At 48.3% G+C, this 21826-nt stretch overlaps 1 protein-coding gene across 1 annotated transcript in view; it reads right to left on the bottom strand.

Annotated features, from left to right (window-relative positions):
* Positions 1-501: 501 nt before the first annotated feature.
* Positions 502-21826, bottom strand: part of LOC144130728 (uncharacterized) — a 105037-nt gene continuing 83712 nt past the window's right edge. Inside the window, exon 2 of the mRNA XM_077664428.1 lies at positions 502-2181. Within this exon, the coding sequence (XP_077520554.1) occupies positions 1223-2181 (959 nt within the window). The 3' untranslated portion in view covers positions 502-1222. The remainder of the gene's footprint in view (positions 2182-21826) is intronic.

The following is a 21826-nucleotide window of genomic DNA, read 5'->3' as shown; positions in this document are numbered from 1 at the left end:
CTCCTAAATGGGCTGCCGCAAAAACGTTATTTTTATGTTAGACACACATACACAGCCTGTCAAGGTATGGCTTCACGCTAAGGAGATGTTTGTGCCATGGACGGTTAATTGCCGCCTGTGTAACACGCCGGAGACCACTGCACTTTGTTTTAATCAGTGCCGTGACGCTAGGTACTTCTTGGTGATAGTACAAGGAACGCTTAAATAAGAAAGGATATTGAAATCAATTCATAGAGTATAAGATTTTTGCCAGTTGAGAAAAACTGTCTTGTGCTTTGTGATCTCTTTGTGTTGACGAGACTATTCAGTGAGACTATTCATTGCCCAAACTATACGGTGCGATGCTCGTTTAAGTACGTCAATGGAATAGTGTATACATATCAGGACCGTGAACAAGAAACTACCGCTGTTGCAGCTTCCCAAACTATTTCGGGCTACCACCAAGACTATCACCAGCGGCGATATGCACGTTAGGGAAACTGAGACAAAGAGTCCACGTACTAGAAAAAAAACGAAAGCTAGTATTTTATTCAAATGGTAGAAAATTTTGAATTCAGGAAGTGTGTATTTTGACCATAACAGTAAAGAACTATAGTTTGCCAAACGATGACAGCGTAACGTAATCATTAGTGAAAAATTTATCGCAGTACGAGATTGATATACATCGTGGGGAAACTTGACAATCAGTTTATGCGCTATTTATGAATGTAGTGAGGTCGAAAGCCAGCTTGAGATTTCTGGTGCCCTCTAGAAGTAATCACTGGAGTTCGAAACGATGAATTCTTAACGAGATGATGGCATGCTGTGCCACTGTTTTCTCATAAAAAAGTATGCTATGATGCAGCGCAAAAACACTCGGTGCACGACACCATCTGCACAGCACAACAGCTGATCCACACTCACTCAGGCCGTCGACCGCGCCTGTGCCCATGGTCAGTGCTTTGGCAGAACCGGTGATAGTTGCTTGCGGTGATCCTTGGCTGGGTTATGCACAGCATCGTGCACCTCCATCCGGTATCTCATCTTCACTACAGCCTAGATACAAGGTTATGGGCTTGCTGCGAACGCACAACCGAGCGACCTTAGCACGATTTGGCGGACATAAAGCCTCGCGACTGGTGCTGCTGATGGCAACGCAGCCGTCTCTCGCGCGGTGTCAACTTTGCAGGTGAACCTGCCACAAAAGAGGAACCATTGTTGATCTCAGACAAACTCGCGTCACCTATTCCGTGGCCCGCATCTGATCTTCGTTAGCAGCTGGTGGCTTGAGCGTTGAGGCATGTATTCGGTGCTCTGTCGACGCACCCACGACATGAGAGTGCTTGCTCAGGGCGTTATGCAGCGGACTGCCAAAGTTTTCGAACCCCTGGAAGCCCAGGACAGGCCCACCTGCATCTTCGTCAAATGAGTAGGCCGGGTAACCGTTGCTCGGCCCTTGCACGTAGTAAGGCACATGGCTCGAACTGGCCTGGTCGTCTGCGTACACTCCGCCGCGAATGAGCTGGAAGTTGCCACTTCCCAGGGAGTCATAGCCGGCCGAGAAGGCGCTAGTAGTCGACCGTCCGTAGTCGAAGCCGCCGCCGTAGGCCTGCTTGGAGTGCTGCTGCCTGCTGGGGCTGGCGTAGCTCGAGAAGCCCGCAGGAAAGGGCGTCGACGAACCGCCGTCTAGGAAAGCCGAGTAAGCCAGTTCCTGGCCGCCAAACGGTCCCGCGATAGGAATGAAACCTGAGGCTGCCGCCCTGGCCGTCGTCGCCAGAGGCTTGGCAGCAGCGGCAGCACGACGACGTCGTATTCGGCCGCCTGCGGGGCGGGATGGCCAGGCACTCTGGTTGGCATCCGGCTGGTCCATGCCCCGCCAGTGGGTGGTGGACAGCGGCGGGTCTGCTCCTCTGGAGGCCCGCGGAATCCACAAGGTCGCCGGTCTGCGCTCCGCAGCGGGCCGGCGCGCGAAGACGAGGCGTGGCGCTCTGTCGTCTTCGACTGACTCGGATGGCTCCCCCGACTCGTCGGTTGGCCGCTGAGATTCCTCCTCGGTAGAGTCCCGGATAGGCGGCCGCCGCCGCAAGTAGCGCTCCCCGGACAGCTCCTGGGATCCGACCCCCAAGACCAAGTGCTTGGGCACGAGGACGGGAACGTAGGAAGCCACGTGATGAGGGTATCGGGGTCGGCTGCGCAGCTCCCCTGCGAACGGAAAGACAGTTAATTTTGCTGTGGTGCGGGCAATGTTTACTTTGCCTTTTCTCTGTTAAAAGCGACTGCAAAATGAAGCTTTCGATGACCATTTAGTTGTGCTGCCCAAAGCAGCAGATGGAGGCAGCCACTACGGCCGCAGACGTGAAAGTGCGCACGGCCGCTGTGTACTTGCAACAAAAGCGCGCGAACGTTAGTCATTAGACCACAAATTCCCCCGGACGTCCGGTTCGGATCCAAACGTCCGTGGCCCACTCTGAACGTCCACTGGATGCACACTAGACGTCTTTTCCCATGAGTTAATAACGTCCACAGCTGTTGAGCCAACTGAGGTCCTGGGGATGTCCGCTTTTGGACGTCATGCGTTAATCTGGAACTAGCAGAAGTTCGAAGGATTCACCTTTCTGGACGCATAGGCCGGTCCCTATGTCAATATCATCCGACCGTCCGGTGTACTTTCAATGCGAAAGCATTATATGCCTCATCGGCAACGAAACCTGATGTCGGCATTGACCAGCAGCAGTGGTGCCAAAAATCGCAGATGACGACACCGTGGCACGAAGAAAAAATAAAATCTCTTCCGAAGGTGTGGGGATTTGCATCCAGGACTGTCCGATTGCGCGGTGAGAGCGCAACGCCACAAAACCGTGCTGGTTTTTGGCGAACAAAAGTGAGCCTAGTATATGCGTTGATTACGACTGTGTGCTATTGAGTAGGTGTGTCATTAGAACGAGTACTTTAGCTCTGCGTTTGCTGGCCGCCTGAGCAGCCATGACTATAATGCGCAGACAACCGATGTGGTCGCAGAACACATGGATGACATCGTTTTCGATTTGCGCGGAATTCAAACATTGTTAGAAACATTGAATGCTTCAGAAGCCACTGGACCAGACGGCTTACCATCTGCTTTACTTTCTTCGTGCGAGGGCCCGGTATCAAAATACTTGCTTGCTATTTTCACAAAATCGCTTCAAGAAAGTGCTTTGCCAGATGACTGGAAATTTGCTCACGTTGTGCCAGTGCACAAGTCGGAGCCCCGCAGTACCGTCTCAAATTATCGTCCAATCTCGCTAACCAGTATTAGCTGCAAGGTGCTTGAACATATCTTCTTTACAAACACAATGAATCCTTTGAACGCTTTTTCGTTACTATCCCCCCAGCAACACGGTTTCCGCACTGGATTTCCTTGTGTCACGCAATTGAGCGTTTCCACATATGATCTGGCTGGTGCCTTGGGCGACGGATTCACTGTTGACTGTTTATAGTTGGATTTCAGGAAAGCCTTTGACTTAGTCCCCCATTCTTTATACTGCTTGAAAAACTATCCTGGTACAACATAAATTGTTCAGTTATTGCCTGGAATAAAGAATATATTTACATTTTAGACGTCAAATAGTAGTGTTAAATGGAGCGCAGTCTGATCAAGCAGACGTATCGTCTGGTGTACCTCAGGGGTGGGTTCTGGGGCCACTCCCCTTTTTAATTATAAATGATATATGTTGCGGTATTTCTTCAAAAATGCGTCTGTTTGGAGACGACTGCGTTCTATACACGGTCATTCATACTACCGACGGTGGCAGTGCCCTCCAAAATGATTTGTCCTTCATTACTAACTGGTGCAATACTTTGCGCATGGATATTAACGTGAAAAAATCTGTGTACATGTGTTTTACTAGAAAAAAATTCTCATGTCTTTTCATACAGTATTAACGCGGAAACACTGTCAAAAGTTTTCAAACAAATATTTTGGTGTTACTTTACTGCAAATTTATCCTGGCGTCACCATACATATTACATTTCAAGCAAGGCTTCCAGAGTGCTGAGTTTCCTTCGCAGAAATGCGAAGAATCTACCGCGTAATGCTTGAAAATGCTTGTTGTGTCTGGGATCCTTGGCTGCAGGTAGATATTCACAAGATTCAAAGGATCCAGAATTTGTCCATGCGATTTGTTAAAACCAATTTTTCCTGAAGTTTTAGCGTCTCCGCCGCAAAGAATAACCTAGGATGGGAATCACTCCTGCAGCGAAGGAAACTTCTTAGACTAAAATTTCTCCACAGTGTGTTTGACAATAAAACTGGTATTAACCGGGAGCATTATCTGCGTTATCCCGACTATGTCTCACCGCATCTTGATCATGCCTTTAAAATGAAAGAGATCAGGTGTAAAACGAACTTGTCCGAGATGTCCTTTTCAAAGAATTCCCGAATGGAATAAACTCCCGCATAATATTGCTACCATTACCTCCACTGATGTATTTTTTCGTCTTTGCGAAATATGCATTGTAATTAGGTCCTTGTTTCTTCAATGATTGTAAAGGTGTTGTCTGTGCGCTTGTTTGATTGTAAATTTAGTTGCTTGCCTATTTGCCATTTTCTGCATTTACTGCTTTTCGACTGTGAGTTGTCTTTACCGCCCCCCCCCATCCACTGTAATGCCTAACGGCGCTGTGGGTATAGTAATAAATAACTTAAGAAAACAGCCGGTGCCGCCCACCCACCGGCTCACATCAGTTGTTTAACTGGGCCGGTGCCTAGTATAGTCAATTTCTTTTCTTGTGTACGAAACTACTTCCTACAGAAATTGTCTTGTTCGGCGTTGGCTTAGTCGTCCACTTTTGCCTGGTTTCGGGACGGACTAAATGGGAGCTAAAAGCGTTCGATGCTTAACCCTCATATTGCACATTTATTTCGAGGACAAATATGCTTCCCCTGAGCCGCTAAACTAGCTTTAACAGAAAGGCCCACGCTGTTCACAAGACCTGCAATTCTCAGTGCGGCAAGGACCTCACTGTGGCGTCGATCTTGACCCGGCATTCACTCGCGACCGGCCGCGAGCGGCTCGCTTCCGGTGCGCGGCCCACTGCCCAACGGGGTTGCCCCCGGGTAGCGCATCTAATGTCCCTCCGCGGCTAGAAATAGGGCGCCGGGCCGATGACCCACGCCTGGCGCCATCGAATGTGTCACCACCCTTATCAGACCCGGACCGTGGGTCCTGTGGGGTCTCAGCGTAGGCGCCTTCCCAAGCATCCGAACAGAAATTACAGCGATCAAAGTGCGGCTCGTTGAGGGAGAGGTCGAGATGACCTGCGGGACAGAAGCTCTGTCCGGAGTGCAAAAGTGTGCGGCGGTGCGACGGCCGCTTACACTGTGCCTCTATAGGCCACTGCCTCGTTGCAATGAGATGCCAACGTTTCCAGCAGATCAACAAATAGCATCATCTATTGGCCGCTAGTAGCCAACACTGCTGCACTCGATAAGGATATTTTTAATTTGTAGTTTTGAGCACACTGGAGAGTGCGGCGAAATTACACGCGAAGATTGTGACTATCCTGGCCGGCAATAAAATGCTTCCTGCGAACGCACCGACGGCCGAGGAAATCACTGGGATGTACCGAACATTCGAGGTTCCCGCGGTGATAGATAATTATTTGCCTGTATCAGGGTGGTCACAGGATGAAGAAACCACTTCGCTGTTGGCGACTTGACGATAGAGAGGATGTCAATTTCCAAATGGAACAGTGGTTTTCGAGAAAAATGGAGCACTTCTACACAGAGGGCTTGAAACAGGTGAAGAAACACTGGCAAGAATGTGTGACTCTGCAGACTACGTGGAGAAGGATTAACTTTGACCACTCCACGAGGATATTGCATGTTTTTATTTCGTGGTGGTAATTAAAACTTTTTGGCAGCCCCTCGTAAATGCTCATTTGGATGCCTACTGTCGCATTTCGCCCCCTTAATCCTCAGTCATTGATAGTAATTGGAAGAACAACGCCACCAGTAAATGTAATGCTAGTGAGGTGATGACTGTTCTCCATTTAACGCTCGACCAATCATCGCAGACATCCAATGAATAACGAAGGATATTTGGTGTACGCTTTTTGGTAGGCACATTCTTTCATGCAGCCCTTGTGATAGAGCATTCCTTGTGGACATTTTTCAGGCCATATATTTATTAATCCACTGAGGCCTTGCTTACTTAAGGCCTGCGTGTTCGGCGGTGTTTTCACTCAATGGCTGACCTTGGACGACAGGCCGAAGAATTTCTGCGTGCTTAACTCCCGCGTGCATCGCCAAGTACCGCTTCCGAGAACCTGGCTGGTCAAATTCTGCAGGAAGTTGTAGCACGTTCATGTATAACTCTTCCAGCGTCGAACTCTGGAAAGTGTATGGGCTGCTGATGTGCTGCTTAGGACTGCCACGCATATTTCCTCTCGCTGAAGCTTGAAATGCGATGTATTACGTGCGTTCTGACATTACAAATTGGAATATGAGAAATCTTGCAAGTGTCGATGACGTGATGAGGAAGGATTGCCACAGAAGGTACAACTGAGGAAGCCAGATGCTTATTCGCCTCGCTCGTACTTTTCTCCAGGTTTCGCCCCGCGTCTCTCCAACCCATCGCGTGTGACACGGTTATTCCTCCTCGACCAATGACAGAAAGGATACCGGTGCAGCTTTCCTTCACTAACATGTCGTCTGCAAGTAGAAACAATACGTGCACGTCCATCGGTAACGCCAGCTGTTATTCCGTGAAATGATGGTGCAGTCCAAACCATGGTGCTGTGCTTTAGACCTCAAGTGGCAACCCTCTTGTGGCGTGTTTTCTGTCACCCGTAACCAGCGCTACAGAATAGCGGTATGTCCCTTGCAGAAGGTTATGGCTAACGGGGTCCCAAAGGAACTCAGGCTATGAGGGGCGTCGTAGTGCAGGGCTCGGCATCAACTTAGACCACCTGCAGGGGTTCTTTGACGTAAACTGACACCGCACAGTGCACGGGCCTCTAGAATTTCGCCTCTACCGAAACGCGGCCACCGAAAGTGCGGCCGCTTTCGAGCGCCTCTTCCGGTATCCGTCGGGCGGAGAGTGGCCCCGGGCGCTCGCCCGTGAAAATGCGGCCACGGCGGCGCCTTCTCTCCGGCCGCTCTTAACCTTGCGCCATTGTTTCGTTACGCGACCGGTGAGGAAGAGCCGCTTCCTGCCACGTGCGTTGCTTCAGGGAAAGGCGGTGGCTGCGCCTATAACCGAAGTGAGGACACGCCGATTGTTTCAGGGAAGCCTGCCAGTAATTTTTTAAAAACAGGCTTGCTGAGGCAAGAAGACAGCTTTTATTCGGCAAAATAATACCAGGGTTTGCGGACGTCAAAAAACTGATTAATGATGTTTACCAGTAAGCTGGCCAACTTTATTCGAATTGCTAACTCTTTGGCTAATACAGATAGGCACCTGGCTGCGATTATAGATTTGTAGCTGACCGTTAGTAGTAGCCATATATGTTTTCAGAATTTCAAAAATGCAATTATCCTTGGCGCTGTCACTCAGCATATTAGGAAATTTCTCGTGCAGTTGGGTAATCGCTCGCCGTCCACCGACCAAATGGCGGCGGCACCGCGCTGCCCGAGGCAGGGAAGTTCTCTGGTGGGCGCTCGGCGAGGGCAGCGCGAGAAATGGCCAGAGTTTGTTGAGCCGTCTTCCATAAACTCATCTGCTGCAATCGCAGCTAGGTGTCTATTTGATCAAGGTCACTGACCATTGCCTAAAAAAGAATTACGTTTCGAGAGCGCTACGGCTCTCTTGTCCTCGATGAGGCTACTGGCGGAGGTGCCCGGGTTTTTGTAGCAATTGGAAGCGTTTTTAGTGATTTGTAATTGATTAAAAGCTAACTATTAGAATTTACTTAACCGGCTTACTGGTTAACATTATTTACCTCTTTTATGACGTCCGCCAACACTGGTATTGCTGCGTCGGAAAAGCCCGTTTTATCTGAAAAACCCCGTAGTTAAAATTCGTGGCGGGAAAGCACATTGCACACGAAGGTTGGTAAGGTAACATCGCTTGCGTCTCACCCGCAGTGAAAGTGCGGACTCTCAGAACACGCTAGAAGGCACTTATATGTAGGATGTATTAAGACCGAAAGGGTACGCTTGCTCTTGCAACAGCCCGCTGCTCCTTGTCCCAGCTAGCCCGCCTGATTCCGGACGAGGCGCACAGTCAAAAAGTAGGAGAGCCGACGCCATGCACGGCACTGGCGATGCAACAAACTGTTTGCATCCAAGGTTTCAACACTTGAAAAAGGAGCCAATGTCCGGGAAATAAGGGACGTCATGAGGCTGGGAAGGCAAGATGGCCCTCAAAACAGGGCCAAAGCAACATTTGCGCGCGTCACCGCACTGCATGGTAATCAAGAAATATTCTACATTCGCTGGCGAACAAAAGCCTGTCCTCCACGACATTCGTAGCCGACTCGTAGACAGTGTGGTCTTTGCGATCGAGGATTGAGTGCGTCTTTGGATGCGCTGTCGCCTGAGGGACATCGCACAACGAGTGAGTGAAGTGATTTGTTGTTGGGCTCGTATTTGCATCGAGCCCGTAAGTGGGTTTTAAACTAAAGAACAGCAGTGGAAAACGTGCCATGGCACGCAACCAGCACCTCCATCCAGATACAACTACTTCCAAAGCAGGCAAGCAATATCGAGAAAAAAAGGTGGCAGGTAAAAAAAATTAGGTGCAGTCTAACTGCTGCTGAACCTGGTTAGAGAGCGAAAGCTGTAGTGTATCGGGCAACTAGAAGCGGCTTGGAGTGTGTAACGTTGAGTGCGTTCCGCAAACTGGATAGGCAGCGCGCCCACCCTGCCACCCTGGCAGCGGCTTGGTGTCTGTAACGTTGAGTGCGTTCCGCACACAGGATAGGTACCCGCCGCGGTGGCTCAGTGCATGGTTAAGGCGCTCGTCTACCGAGCCGGAGTACCCTGGTTCGAACCCGACCGCGGCGGCCGCGTTTCGATGGAGGCGAAACGCAACTGAGGACACAAGTCTGCTTACGCGGAGGAATGTGAAAGCATGTGTTTTGAGGAAAGGAAACGTTTTTTACGATAGGAAAGGGCGCAGTAGCTCTCAGACCTCTACATCTCGGTGGACACCTCAACCCGGCGAAAGCATGACTTCTGGCTGTGGGAAGGTCATATAAAGAGCGGCTTCAGCCAGCGTAGTGAAGCTTTCGCTTCAAAAACTCCCTCCTGTCGGCGTCTGTCCGTTTGTGTCAGGGCGCGTGTAGCCTTTTCTTCATGAGTAATGTTCGAAAGCAAATTGACTAAATCCAGAAGTTATGAATGCTGCTATGTATATGCCCCGTCCAAGTGCATTTCGTGTCGTTTCCAATACAGCGGTTATTTGTAACCGTGCAAGGAGGTACAAGAGGCCGGCCGTCGCGGGAGTTTCGAACGGAAACAAATTTCGCAGCTCCTTGCACTGCGGGTGACGCATATTCATTTGCGTTTAATATTCAATTTGAGTGGGGGCTTACCCCTGGTGCCTCCTTTGCGCGGTCATGCTGATCTCGCTCTTTGCGCTGTACATGCTAACTGCTAGACAATGACGGAAAAGTCGGCCTTGATATCATTTGGTGCTTCCTATAAACGCGGACTGGTGGTGAAATGCAGCCTTTTCTGAATCGGTGTAGGATTGATAATACAGATATGTCATCATGACCCGGCACCCAGAGCCTGCCTCTTCAGGCTATTCAGTGTTTTTGAAAAAAAATAAAAAAACCTGTTTATTGTACCATAATTCCCACCGGCGGAGTACCGTTTCCGTGGGACATACAACTCACGTTTAAATTCTCCGAGAGCCAGCATCCCAGCACGTGGTTGCTCATCTGCGTACGAAGCTCCCGCACCGCAAGTTAAAGAAAGATTTCTGCAAGCGCACCGCCAATAATTAAGACGCGGTCGGTTCTCCGACAGCGTTTCCACATTGCCGTAGAAATAGCGCCGTACGAGATAGCGATAAACAAGTGGCGGCCGGCAGGGAACCAATCCCGGCCAGGCATGCACTTCAGTTTTAAGTGCTTTTACGCAATTCTCTTGCTTATCGGTGCTCTGTTTTCGGTAACAATTACAGATTTGCATTCACGCCGCACTGTATACAGATAGCTTGGCTTGGTATTCCACTTTAGTGTCACTTTAAAGAAATCCTGATATAATTTTGATGGCCATATTCTACTGAAACAGATATTCTACTGAAACCTTCTCACTGGGCGTAGGCGGGACGGGGCGCGGAGAGTGACCTGTTTTAAGGCTGATACTGTCGTCCGTTCGCCGAGGGTGTCACACGTTTAACTCAAGAACTAAAAAGATAACAGAAAAAGAATGGCTGCTTCAGATTGACGAAGAAAAAATGAATCTAGAAGCCAAGTTTGATAACTGTAGGAAAATTAGTTAATTAATTATAGGCAAAATGTTGAAATTGTGTCGAAATAGCGCGGACGTTGATATAGCCACTAGAACGGCGTGACGTCATAGCCACCGGAAGTCGTCACGGCATAGTGAAAATTGTCACGGAATGGTAGAAAAAACATCGGATTTGTGTCAAATTATATAAAAAAACGTGTAATTAAGCGTAATTAATACTGAAGGTCCACGAAAAATCTATAATTTGGGTATCAATATAGCCACGGAAACAGTGTGACGTCACATCCACCGGAAGTCGTCACGGCATAGTGAAAATTGTCACAGAATGGTCGGCTTTTGCCTCTCAACACTTTTAGTTGCCAAAGTGTCTCGTAATTTCTTCTTTACTTTTTTATGGCCCGTCGGCGTGTATGAGCTAGGGGAGCGAGAGGGAGCAATTTTTTTAAATCGCCGACATAGTCAGCGCCAACGAAGCTGCCTTAAAGATGCGGTGCCGAGTGAAGGAACACCGATCGCTCGTGCTCTTTTTCTAACCTCAGTAAATGTCGAGTCTCTTTAAGATGGCGGCTCGCGGTGTAGCTGCAAACTGCAGAACACAACCAATAACATAACCAATGTTGCGCGTGTTCGGACATTTCCGACGGTATGGGGCTCTCATTGAAAGCACGCGCCCATGCACGGTAATCTCGAGAACTTGATATTTTATTTTCATCCTGTCCTGATTTCAAGTGACACATTCGAGTCACGTCGGAGCCTGATGGTCTGCACCGAGCTCTAAACACCCCTGCCGCGTACCAGAAGCCGCCAGCTGCGGTCCTAGTTTGCCCCCGGGCTTGAATACATCATCTCAGAATATATATATTTTTAATTTTTTTCTACGCATGACAAGCGCGCACTGCAAAGAATATCGCGCACAAAACGGCTCACATTGAGCGCTTAAATTATCATATCCAGCTTTGTCCGCTCTTGGGGGCAAAATAGAAGAATGCAGGACCCACGGTCGACATCACGCATGTACGTACGTACGTACTGCATCTGGGGGGCCATACTCACAGGACCTTGAATCGGAAAGAGTATCGCTCTTGCGCACGTGGCAAACAGCTGCTTAGAAAGTGGCTGCTTGGACTTTCTTGACGGTGCTTGTAGCCATTACTGCTGCAAGCATTTCGTATTCGCCGAGGGCCAGCGGCTCTCGTTATTCTTCAGCGCATGCGCACCAATGTTAGGAGTCAAGTGTGCCCGGCCGAAGCGTACCTGCGCCCGACCATCATAGCGTCCACTTGTTCGCATGTGAGACACTCTCATTCCGAACCTGCACACACCTCAGGAGCTTCGCAAGAGGCACGTGGGCATAGTGCGTATTTTGATATGACGCAGTTACGCGGGTCGTTTCCATTACGTCAGTGCGACAAACAGTTGGACCCTTCGGAACGGCTAGCTGGCGTATGTGTTAGACGGCAAAAGCGCACTTTCCCTCCAACAAAATTCTCCTTCAGTTCATGGTCAGTCTTTTCTGCTCTTGTGTCGCTACAATTAAAAAGTGTGTGTTATCGCGTTATTACAGTTTACCATGTACGAAACAACAAAATATATCCTAGACCATACAGTCAGCTTCGCACATACAGGCCGTTCAAAATTAAAATTCCCAGATTTTAAAAACAAACAGAACAGATATTGTGTCCAGGCAGACACAAAGTGACAGAATGACTCAGAGTTGATTGAAATGAACTATTTAGGTTTTCATCCACTCAGCTGGCGTGGATTTCTACATTGATAACTTAGAGGCGGCTATATTTTGCCGTCATATTCTGGCATAAAGTCGGTTATGAAAAAAAAATTCTGTATTTCTGGCTCTTTCCGGTTATTTCTTCCAGGTTAAAAATATCCATTATCAGCGGCAAGTTTTTTTTTGCTGGGCCCAAAGTGGTCCATTTAATTCCGTATGCAGTCTAGAAATGGGCGCTCACACAAAGACACTGTTTGCGGTATTATATATTTCTTCCATTCTTATTTGTTACAATTATTTTGTCGCGTAAATTGCCATCACCATTGCCATGTGGAGCACTTTCGCGTCTCTGTAAGGCCTGTCTGACTTTGCCTTCAGGGTGCAAAAATATTCAGAGCAACCATTTAAAACTTAGCCTTGGAATAGAGCGTCATTAGCCTGGGTAGCGCTGCATACAGTGATGCCAATGAGGCTTCGCTGAATAGCTGTGTTGTGGCCTGAAGTTGAACCTACCCTGATTAAGGCACGGCACATGTGAAGATAATCTGCAATTAACGGAAAACGGCGCTTTAGGACAAGACATCTGCTAGTTTCCGTGCATTGCCTTCAGCTCTGTTCACTGGGTGACTGGATTGCCTTGAAGGCGCATTCTCGTATAGAAACCGGGTTTAACCCGCCCTTTAACAAACCTGCTCGGGGCTAAAAATCTGATGAAACCCGGTTTTAATCGGAAACGAAAGGCCCTACGTATACTGTTCCATTATGGTGGCGGAGAGAGATGTGACAATTGTCGGAAACATTTCAAAGACAGCTTTGGTGTGGCCACTATACTATACCGGAATTCATATGCATAAGCGCTAACCCGAAATAATCTTTGTTTGCATAGTAGAATATATAGATGCATGAAACAAAAAAAATAGGCAAAAGCGGAACGTTTCTCCTGCCAAACGCATCAAGAGCTCCATTCCTGACCTGACAACGCTGCTGACGGAATTTTCGGCTGTTACATTGGTTAGATTTGTGGGCCCGCGAGCTTTCGCTCCTTCTACAGCGACAGCTGCATCTGCGACTTTTCTCGACCGCGTTAACGCCGTGCTTCGAATGCTGCATAGTGACGCTTCGTGTTACTGACGGACAAAGAGAAGCCAGAAAGCAGTGCCGTACAGGCCGTGAAAAAAAAAGGAAGAAAGGGGAAATTAACTGAATTTCGCGATTTTCGCACTATCGTAAGCGCTGTATTGTTTTCTTTTTGCCAACTAATGCCTAGGATCAAGACGACACAGTGAAAGTCTGGTTGCGCTAAACCACCTTGTTATTAAAAAAATCCCACCAGTAAAATCGTTGCTCAGCCGACTTGTTGTGAAAGTGATCACGGAAGGTTTCACGCTCAACTGTTAAGTCCAGCCAGAGCCTCCTCGCTTGGAAGGAGCGAAGCCCGAAAAAGCAAGGAAGAGCGGTTTTCCTTTGCTGCCCGGTAATTGCGAGCGCGTGGCCTTCCTACTTCCTGGCTGCTACGAGGAAAGGCGAGCTGCCGCATTCATTCGATCACTGGCCGCCTGCACTGGTCGGCTGACATCGCCTGTAAAATGTTACTCGGGTGGAAACTTAACCTGGTTGGAATTTCTACCGCTTGAAGAAGTGAGAACCGTGGGCGGACGAGCTAGGCGTGTGACTATGCCACACGTACACAATGTGTCGCACCGTCTGAACCAGAAAAGTGCATGCTAACAGCTCTGCCCTCTTGTAAACGGCACTACGCGGAGTGCACTCCGGAACCTCGAGTGACGCTTTAGGCGACGCGGTACTAAACGACAAGACAGAGCGTACTCGCAGCTAAAAAAAAAAAAGCGATAGACTAAGATGAGTTTTTTTGAAGATGTAGATTAAAAAGAAAACTTTTAAAAATTGGTTGCTTCACTTTGTATCATGAATAAACCTAACTTATTTTTTTTTGTGAACAAAAACGGACGGATTTTTTATTACAGCCTTGCAAGTCAGTGCTGGCCAAGACGACTACCTAGCCTATCCAGACCAACATGGTGGCGTGCGACGAAGAATATGAGCGAGTTCTGTAGGCAATTATTTGTGCGCATGAGCTCGGCGCCAACACCAGGAACAACAACTCAACGATGACGTTGAAGACGCTGAATCAACTTTCAGGTACTTGGTACTTTCAGGTACTTTCAGGTACAACTTCACCATCGAGACCGTCCTGGCAGAGCATTAACCTTCAGCCCATCAGGGGCAGAGGCGCTTTATAGGGATTGCCACATGGTTTGAGGAGATTTTACCCAAACTAAGTGAATTTCACTTCTAACAAGCGCTACGTATCATCTCCCTCCAGCTTTCGGGATAGAGTGGAATCGTGTTGCTCGGTTCTTGAGCGGCAAACCACCGCAATGATGAAGCCGACCTCTGTGGAAAAAATTCAGGGGGGCACTTTGTAGACCTAAAGTGCGATGAGGCGAAAGCCTTTAGCGCGGTGTTGCTGCTTGTGTCACTCATGTGTGTAAGATGTTGATGAAGCACACAATTGTTTGTGAATGTTAAATGCTGGAGACACTGGAGAGCGTTTGGGAGGCATCCGTCTGATTCGACGCCTTTCCGCAAACACTCTCCAGCTTCCTTATGCTAGACGCATATTAGGTTGGGGCAACCTGGAAAGATTGAAAAATAATAAGCCCCTGCCTGCGCCACTGACGTATAACAGGCTTAAGACAAGTAGAACTTCATACCCTTTCGCAGGAAGCAGCGTAGTCGTTAGCACGCTCGGCTGCGGAACGGAAGGATTTTTTTTCTTATCGAGTCATCGGTGTGACATGACTTGAGACCGGACAACGTCGTGGCCGCATTTATGAGCCATCCAAGGGCTTTCGCCTTAAAACGTGTCGCCGTGGGACTGCATCGATTGTGCTCAAGCGCCGAGGACACCTCTTTACAATAGGTCGCTCCCCTATGAATAATGCACATCAAGAATTTTGTGCCACCGTGGTGGACCTACTTGATGGAGAATGGTTGCATCCCCCCAAAAATGAGTGGCCACATGCGTAAGTTCTACGCCGTCACAGGCTTCCCGCAAGCCATCGAAGCCTTGGATGGCGGTCCCTTTCCTGCATCGCTACCGAAAGAGCATGCCGCGGACTATTATAATTGTAGCACAAATGCTGGTAGGTTCCTTTGCTCCTGGCAAAATAACTTTTGCACTTAGTGCGATTTTGCATCATTATGACGCCGTAATCAATGGCGGTTTTCTTCGCAGTGAAGGGTTCATGCAGGATTGTACATATACATATCATACATTTTATATGTGCAAAAGATGCCAACTACCTAGTATCTTACTTAATAGACTGATGCAATATTTGTGCATAAAAGTATGTAGGGTGTATGGCTACTGTAAAAGCGCACTCTTGGTGTGCTTGATTGATGTGCGAAACTGATTACTGCATATTTATCTGCACTCTTTCTGATGGATATCATCTTATTTGTAACACTCGTGTTTTATGCGTGCATTTGTATGTGCCAGTTTAAAAAGTTCGCTCTCTTTAATGCTTTGAATGCAAATTTCGTTAGCAACACTCATTTCAATAATACATTCTTTTTACTTATATGCCTCATAATTCCAGAATTTCCTTTATTCCCGGATATTATTTGCTTGTTGCATTGTTCCCTGGTTCATCACTCCCAGTCAAGCCTAGTATGGCTTGATCTGTGTGCTCATTTCTTTATGCAGTTAATTATAGTCAGCACATTTGTCTACAGTGCTGAAACAGTGTGCTTCAGAAATGAGGAAGTTAAATCCTAGCTTGGATACTGTATAATCAGTACAATGCAATTCCCATGGCAATTTGTACGCCTATGCGCCTTCACTATACTGAGTGCTTGCTTAAAATTCCAATTCATGCATATAACAGGGTAACATTTCAGCGCTCTATACAACTGTGCTGCCGACTACTTGCATAAGTATCTTCATAACAATTTCTAACGAACCCACATTTGCTTTCCCACACAGGTACAGCTTCACACTCCTGGTAGTAGTGGACCACAAATACCATTTTCGGTATATAAACGTCGGAAGTCCCAAAACATGCCATCATGCCAGCATTTATGGTCGGTCTAAGCTGCATGCACTAATCCAAAATGGGACCTTCAGCTCCCCCATAGCATTGATAGAGGGCTTCGAGGTTGCGCCCATTTTTCTATGTGACCAGGCATTTCCCATGTCACCGATCCTGCAAAAGCCGTATCCAAATGCTCAGCCTGGAAGCCGGGAAGCAGTGTTCAACTATAATCTTTCAATGACTGGGAGGATTGTCGAGAATGGTTTCGTGATGAAGATAACGGAGTGTCGGCTAAAGAAAGCCAAACTGGCTATTCGAGCTGTTTCTTTCCTTCACAATATCTGTGAGGAAATGAAAGACAGTGTACAACCCCATGGGAAAGTGACGTACGTGCGTTTGACTTCTATGCGCAGCCGTCGCGCAACACCGAAGCGTGCAGTGGGGGAGGCCAAGAGGCCTAGCAACTTATTTATGGAAGGAGGTTCAGCGCGTACCACAAATGAGCGCAGTAGCAACCAGGCTGAAGGGAAGGGGGTGTTTTTGACTAGGCCATACTAGCTTTTAATGCAGAAGCTACTTTTTGTTGTTCGACTTATGTGTTAACTTTGGTGTGTTGCTGTGACATGACTTCAACGGCGACACACAGCAGAAGTGCACGTGCTGTGTGTCTCCGGTCTGTTGTCTCGTCCTCTGCTGTGGTGCAGTTTGCCTTTCAAACCATGCACCAACAAGCCCAAGAAGCAACGCTGCCTTTATCTGGCTAAGCAATATTTGTAATACCCGTTTGAAAAACGGACTGCAAGGGCACACACCATGTTGGACATCATTTATTTATCTTTGCACAGCTTCAGCTTATCCTCGCTGCGCTTCTATACCCTGCCAATCCTGCTTTCCCACCCCACCCCCACCACACCCGAGAGGACTGAGAGGCTGCCCTACTCGGCTGCTCAACTCTCCAGGACCAACGAGCCCTGGTGACAATAGCCCGGGCCGCTGCGGAGGCCACAGGGATCCCGTACTAGGAATCCATCCTAGAGACCCCTCCTTCAGGCCCAGTCCAAGCAACACCATTTTGTGCAAATAAATGTTTTACACCGCCACCACCACTGCCTTCTGCGCTGCGAGAGCTTAAGTTCTGTGGCGCTATAGTGAGTCGCGGCAGCCAGCCTTTTTTTTGTCTGTAGCTGGGGCTGTTGCAGGCGCCAAACTTCAGCGGCGGACCCCATTCGGGAGGTTTTCGCCTCGTGAAAATCGAAGCAAGGAATCTCTCAGCAGTTCCTGCGACTGGCCTACTCCGCCGTGGCACCATGTCATTGTAGAGAAAGAATAAAGATGCATTGTTGAGTGCAAGGATAAAGCAACACCTGTGGAAAATATGTGCTCACGGAGTGGCGGCTTCTGCTACTTTACTGACTGCACTTGTTCTTTTACTGAGTGTTCCATGTTCATCCATTTTATACTGTTTTCAAACATGTATAAGAGCATGAACTGATTTGCCAAAACTTGAATTTTGAGCCAACAAAATATCTCTTGCACTGAATGTGAAATTGACAGCCAGTGCATCGTTCTATATCAACTTGACTGGCCGACGCGTGCATCAGTTACTAACAAACGCTGCTACGGTGGATGCTCTGAAGAGGCACCATCAATGGCACTACAGCCACTCTCTTCCATTAGACTGGCATCATTTGCTTGAAGGGAGCCAGGAAAACAGTGGTGGAGGTCCCAATAAAACCACCACGGTATGCTAACAGATAGTCGCTTTGCCAGTCCTGGTCAGTAGCCTGATATGGAAGAAGCTAAAGGTTGGTGCAACATTTACAGCAATTCACAACCACGAGCATACTTTCTTTGTTGTACCGCGAAATGTTCAAGTCAGAAAGTGTTAATTGTGTAGCGTAACAGCAGCGAGAGAAAACAACTTTTGACCCGCTGCGGGGGCTTTCGGCTGATGAGCCACAGAATAGGATCCCCGGCTTCATTGAGATGGCGAACTGCAGAAACGTGCGAGCGCAGTGCAACGATACCATTGCACGTTAGAGAGACCCTGCAGGCGGTCAAGATTAATCCGGGGCTGCTCACAAGACCTTCTCTAGAGTCCCACGTGCAGCCTTTGGACAAATGCAAAAGCCAACAGAATAAGAGACGATGAATAAATGAAATAATTCAACTTCCTCAGGTAAAACAGAAGCAAATTGAGACTGTCAAGTAAAATATAAATCAGCTCTTACCTGCACTAGTTGCCCATATTGTGGATTTTTTTTCTTCGCCTCCTTGTTGTTTATCTAGATTCCCACTGCACGGAGGCGTTCAGCTATAGCCAGGCTTTCAAGTATATTTTGGCGCGACGCAGGTGCGGCAAGATGTCCTCCCATGTATTGATTAGCGCGCGCGTCCCCTTGTCAGTCCATGTTGTCCATTCTTTGCTTTGGCAGTCTTTCTCATTCTCTGCTGCCATATATGTGACACAAGAGGCCCGTGTACTGTGCAATGTCAGTGCACGTTAAAGAACAACAGGCGGTCGATATATGCAAGCGCAACTCATTCGGCGCGTTTCTGTCACAACCCATTTCTCGCAAAGTGAGGTGACATCTGATAATCTACGGGCGAGCTCAAAGCTAGAGCTACGCTTCATGTTAAATCGGGGAATGGATTTCGCTCATGAAAAAAAAAGAAAAAAAGCTCTCATATGTCTCCGTTTCTTCGGGATCACAACGAGCCATTCGCGCCAAACTCGTGATTTTTTGTTTGTTTTGCAGCGCAGCTCTGAGGCGCCGGTTCCTGTATTCCCCAACCGTCGTGGGCGTTGTCGGCGTAACCGTTAGCCGTGGCTGCCACGGGTGCATCACCACGAGAGCCAGCAGCGGGGCAGATGAAGAGCGGCGCTCGAACCTCGCATTACAGACTGTCGTCATCGTTTATTTACTCAACATGTTGCGTCCGGAGTACCGTAGGTGGGCACAGCCGTCGTCTAAGCACCTAATTTATATTGGCGTGGGTGTTTAATCCGCTGCATACTCTCTCACCTCCCATGCACTTATGCTCGTATTCATTTCTTCCACTGCAGTGTAAGAAAATGCAGTCGTTTCCGAGTCATGGACTTCCTCCGGCTCGGGTCTTCAACAAGCAGCTGCATCGGCCAAGTCGTTTTCAATTCTCTCGTTGTGGACAAACGCGAGCGCTGTTCGAAGAGAGCGGTGTGCAAGGGCGCCTCGCGTGCACTTCGCAAGCCCCGGAAGTGCTTCTTTGGCACCAATAGGCGGCTCTGTGTGTTCTAGAACCGGCTGCTGTGTCACGAGGCCCCGTAAGCGTTGATGTTCGCTACTTGTTTGTGTAGCTACAGCAGTTGAAGTGATAGGAAATTGTGGCTATTTTAGCTGGCTTGAGAAAAGTGCTGCTCTTTTATACTTTGTAACCGCACACTGAAAACTGCCTGTCTTTTAAAGCGAAACCGCTATCAATGTGCACATGGCATGCATGGAAAAGAGCGCGAAAAATGGACAAAACTAGGATAAATTTGACACACATAAAATCAGCATTTTGTGCAGGCTAAGCTCATATTGTAACGGTTGTACGTGTCTGGTATGCTAAAAGGCGCCTACAAACCTACTCTTTGTTTTCGCATTTCCACATGCACAACTGGTTTTTCGTTGCTGGGCATTCTCTTGTTTTCTTTTCGGCAACCCTTTCCTGCCCTCCGCTGCGGCGGCGCGGACAGGAAAAGCGGCAAGTGAGTGAGCGTGGCCGCGTTCCTTTTCTCCGAACCTTGCTTTCAGCGATCACGGCAGCGTGTCGAGGGCCCCGGCAGGCTCGCACTGCAAGCGCGCTTCCTGACCGACCCTGCTCTTGACGCCCCCTGGTGTTACTCGGTTGCACCGCGAGCCTCTTATAGAGGAGGAATGCTTCAACCTGCTCGCCTATGCGCGATAAAGCTTTCTGCAACAGGAGCGAAGGGTGGCGAGAGTTTGAGCTGGGGAGCGGCGGAGCAATGAGATTGCTGCAGAGTGCACTAAATGGAGAAAAGAAAAATAATAAAAAGGATAAACACTAGAGGCGAGCGGTAAAGAAAGAACGGTGCAAAGTTGTGTAAAAAAACACAAAAGCAGGGTGAAAACCTTTCATGTCTCGCCGCAGGCTGCAAGTGCGCTGGGAAAATGTCCATGATCAGTGCACAAGTGGCGCCCATGGCAGCGAAGGAATGCCCCGCTTACTGCGTCCGGCATACCGCAGTTGAATAAGGCGGCTAGAGCGCAACACGACCAAGTTCTCAGAGGCCGTGTCTGGTGAAACATAACACCAGGCCTTAATGGCGTATTCCACTAGGCGAAGGGGCACAATATGCAGTCACAACTCAGGATATGCATCCCTCCGAAACAGGCTATTCGGTTGCGGGAAGCAGAAAAACTTGCCCCGATTGGCCACCTCGGCAACAACGACACGCTCGGTCGTTGTGGCGCCCTTCGCATGCCCGCTTCCCCGACAGGATTCTGAAAAGTGCACAAGGCATTCCCCGGGATGAACAAGGAGAGGCACATATGTGAGCACGCTGACTGTGCCAGCAACAAGGTCCACGGCATAGCCAAGCAGATTGCTCTGTGTGCAAGGTGGGACGCCAAGAAAGTATTTTACAAGAGCTGTTTCAGCGCGCACTTGCGCATTTGGCTCAGAATTCAGACGGAGCAAGTTAGATATTTTATAATCTGTGCTCCTTCTGGCATCGAGAGAGACAAAACAAGTGACAGGAGATCAATGCGACTGATGCGGCAGAGGGAAATGCGTTAGCTCCGCGACTGTCTCACCGGCGTGTGTTCAACTCAACTCACTCACACGAACGACAATTGAAGCTTCGTTTTTACAATTCGTGCAGTATATGACCCTATTTAAAATGAACGACTCTAATTATGGACCGCGTTTATGGAAACGAAACTTTTTCAATGTATTTGCGCCTCGTTATTATTGAAATCACTGTCTGGACAATGGACAGGGAGAAAATGCACACAGCCCATTGGGGCCCATGTATTTTTGTCGCGTTAACATGAACGGAGACGGGAACAAAGTCTACTGCCCCAAGCAGATGCTGCATTTTTCGTGTGTTTTGAGTGCAGAACACTAGATGACTCAAGTCTGACTGATGGCCCTTTTCTCTTTCGGTCCTATGCTTTACAGTGCAAAGTTGCCGAGTCAACGCGCTACACCATTTGCCGTATTACATCAATGGCTGTGAAGAAAACAGTCTGCAGTTTGTCCCACGTAGAAAGCCTAATCCAACAGTCGTCAGCCGACTGAGTCGGTCGTGAGTTATGACCATTTACAGAAGGAGTTACGTGATCTAGTCATAAGACGTCATCAAGCGTATCATACACAGATCAATATAGACACCTATAACTGAACCATTTATTTCAAAAGCAATGGCGACCCGAGCAATGAACTTGGAGCTGCAAAAGCTATGTCTTATTCGGACTCCGCAGACCATTACTAAGCACAGAAGCGGATCCTAAACACCGCGTATTTTTTTCTGAATATTTTTTCTCCATGACTCGCCATTATGGGCTACTCCCTTTAAGGACCATTTTGATTGGAACCAGAGCGTCCACATTAACAAGCACACTTACATGTTCAATATGTTGAAGTCAGATAGCCAGTAGCCATCGATTTTCTTCG

Source organism: Amblyomma americanum, chromosome 1 (genome assembly GCF_052857255.1).
Source record: "Amblyomma americanum isolate KBUSLIRL-KWMA chromosome 1, ASM5285725v1, whole genome shotgun sequence".
NCBI lineage: Eukaryota > Metazoa > Arthropoda > Arachnida > Ixodida > Ixodidae > Amblyomma > Amblyomma americanum.
The sequence above is the reverse complement of the archived record's forward strand: the minus strand, read 5'-3'. Positions and strand labels throughout refer to the sequence as shown.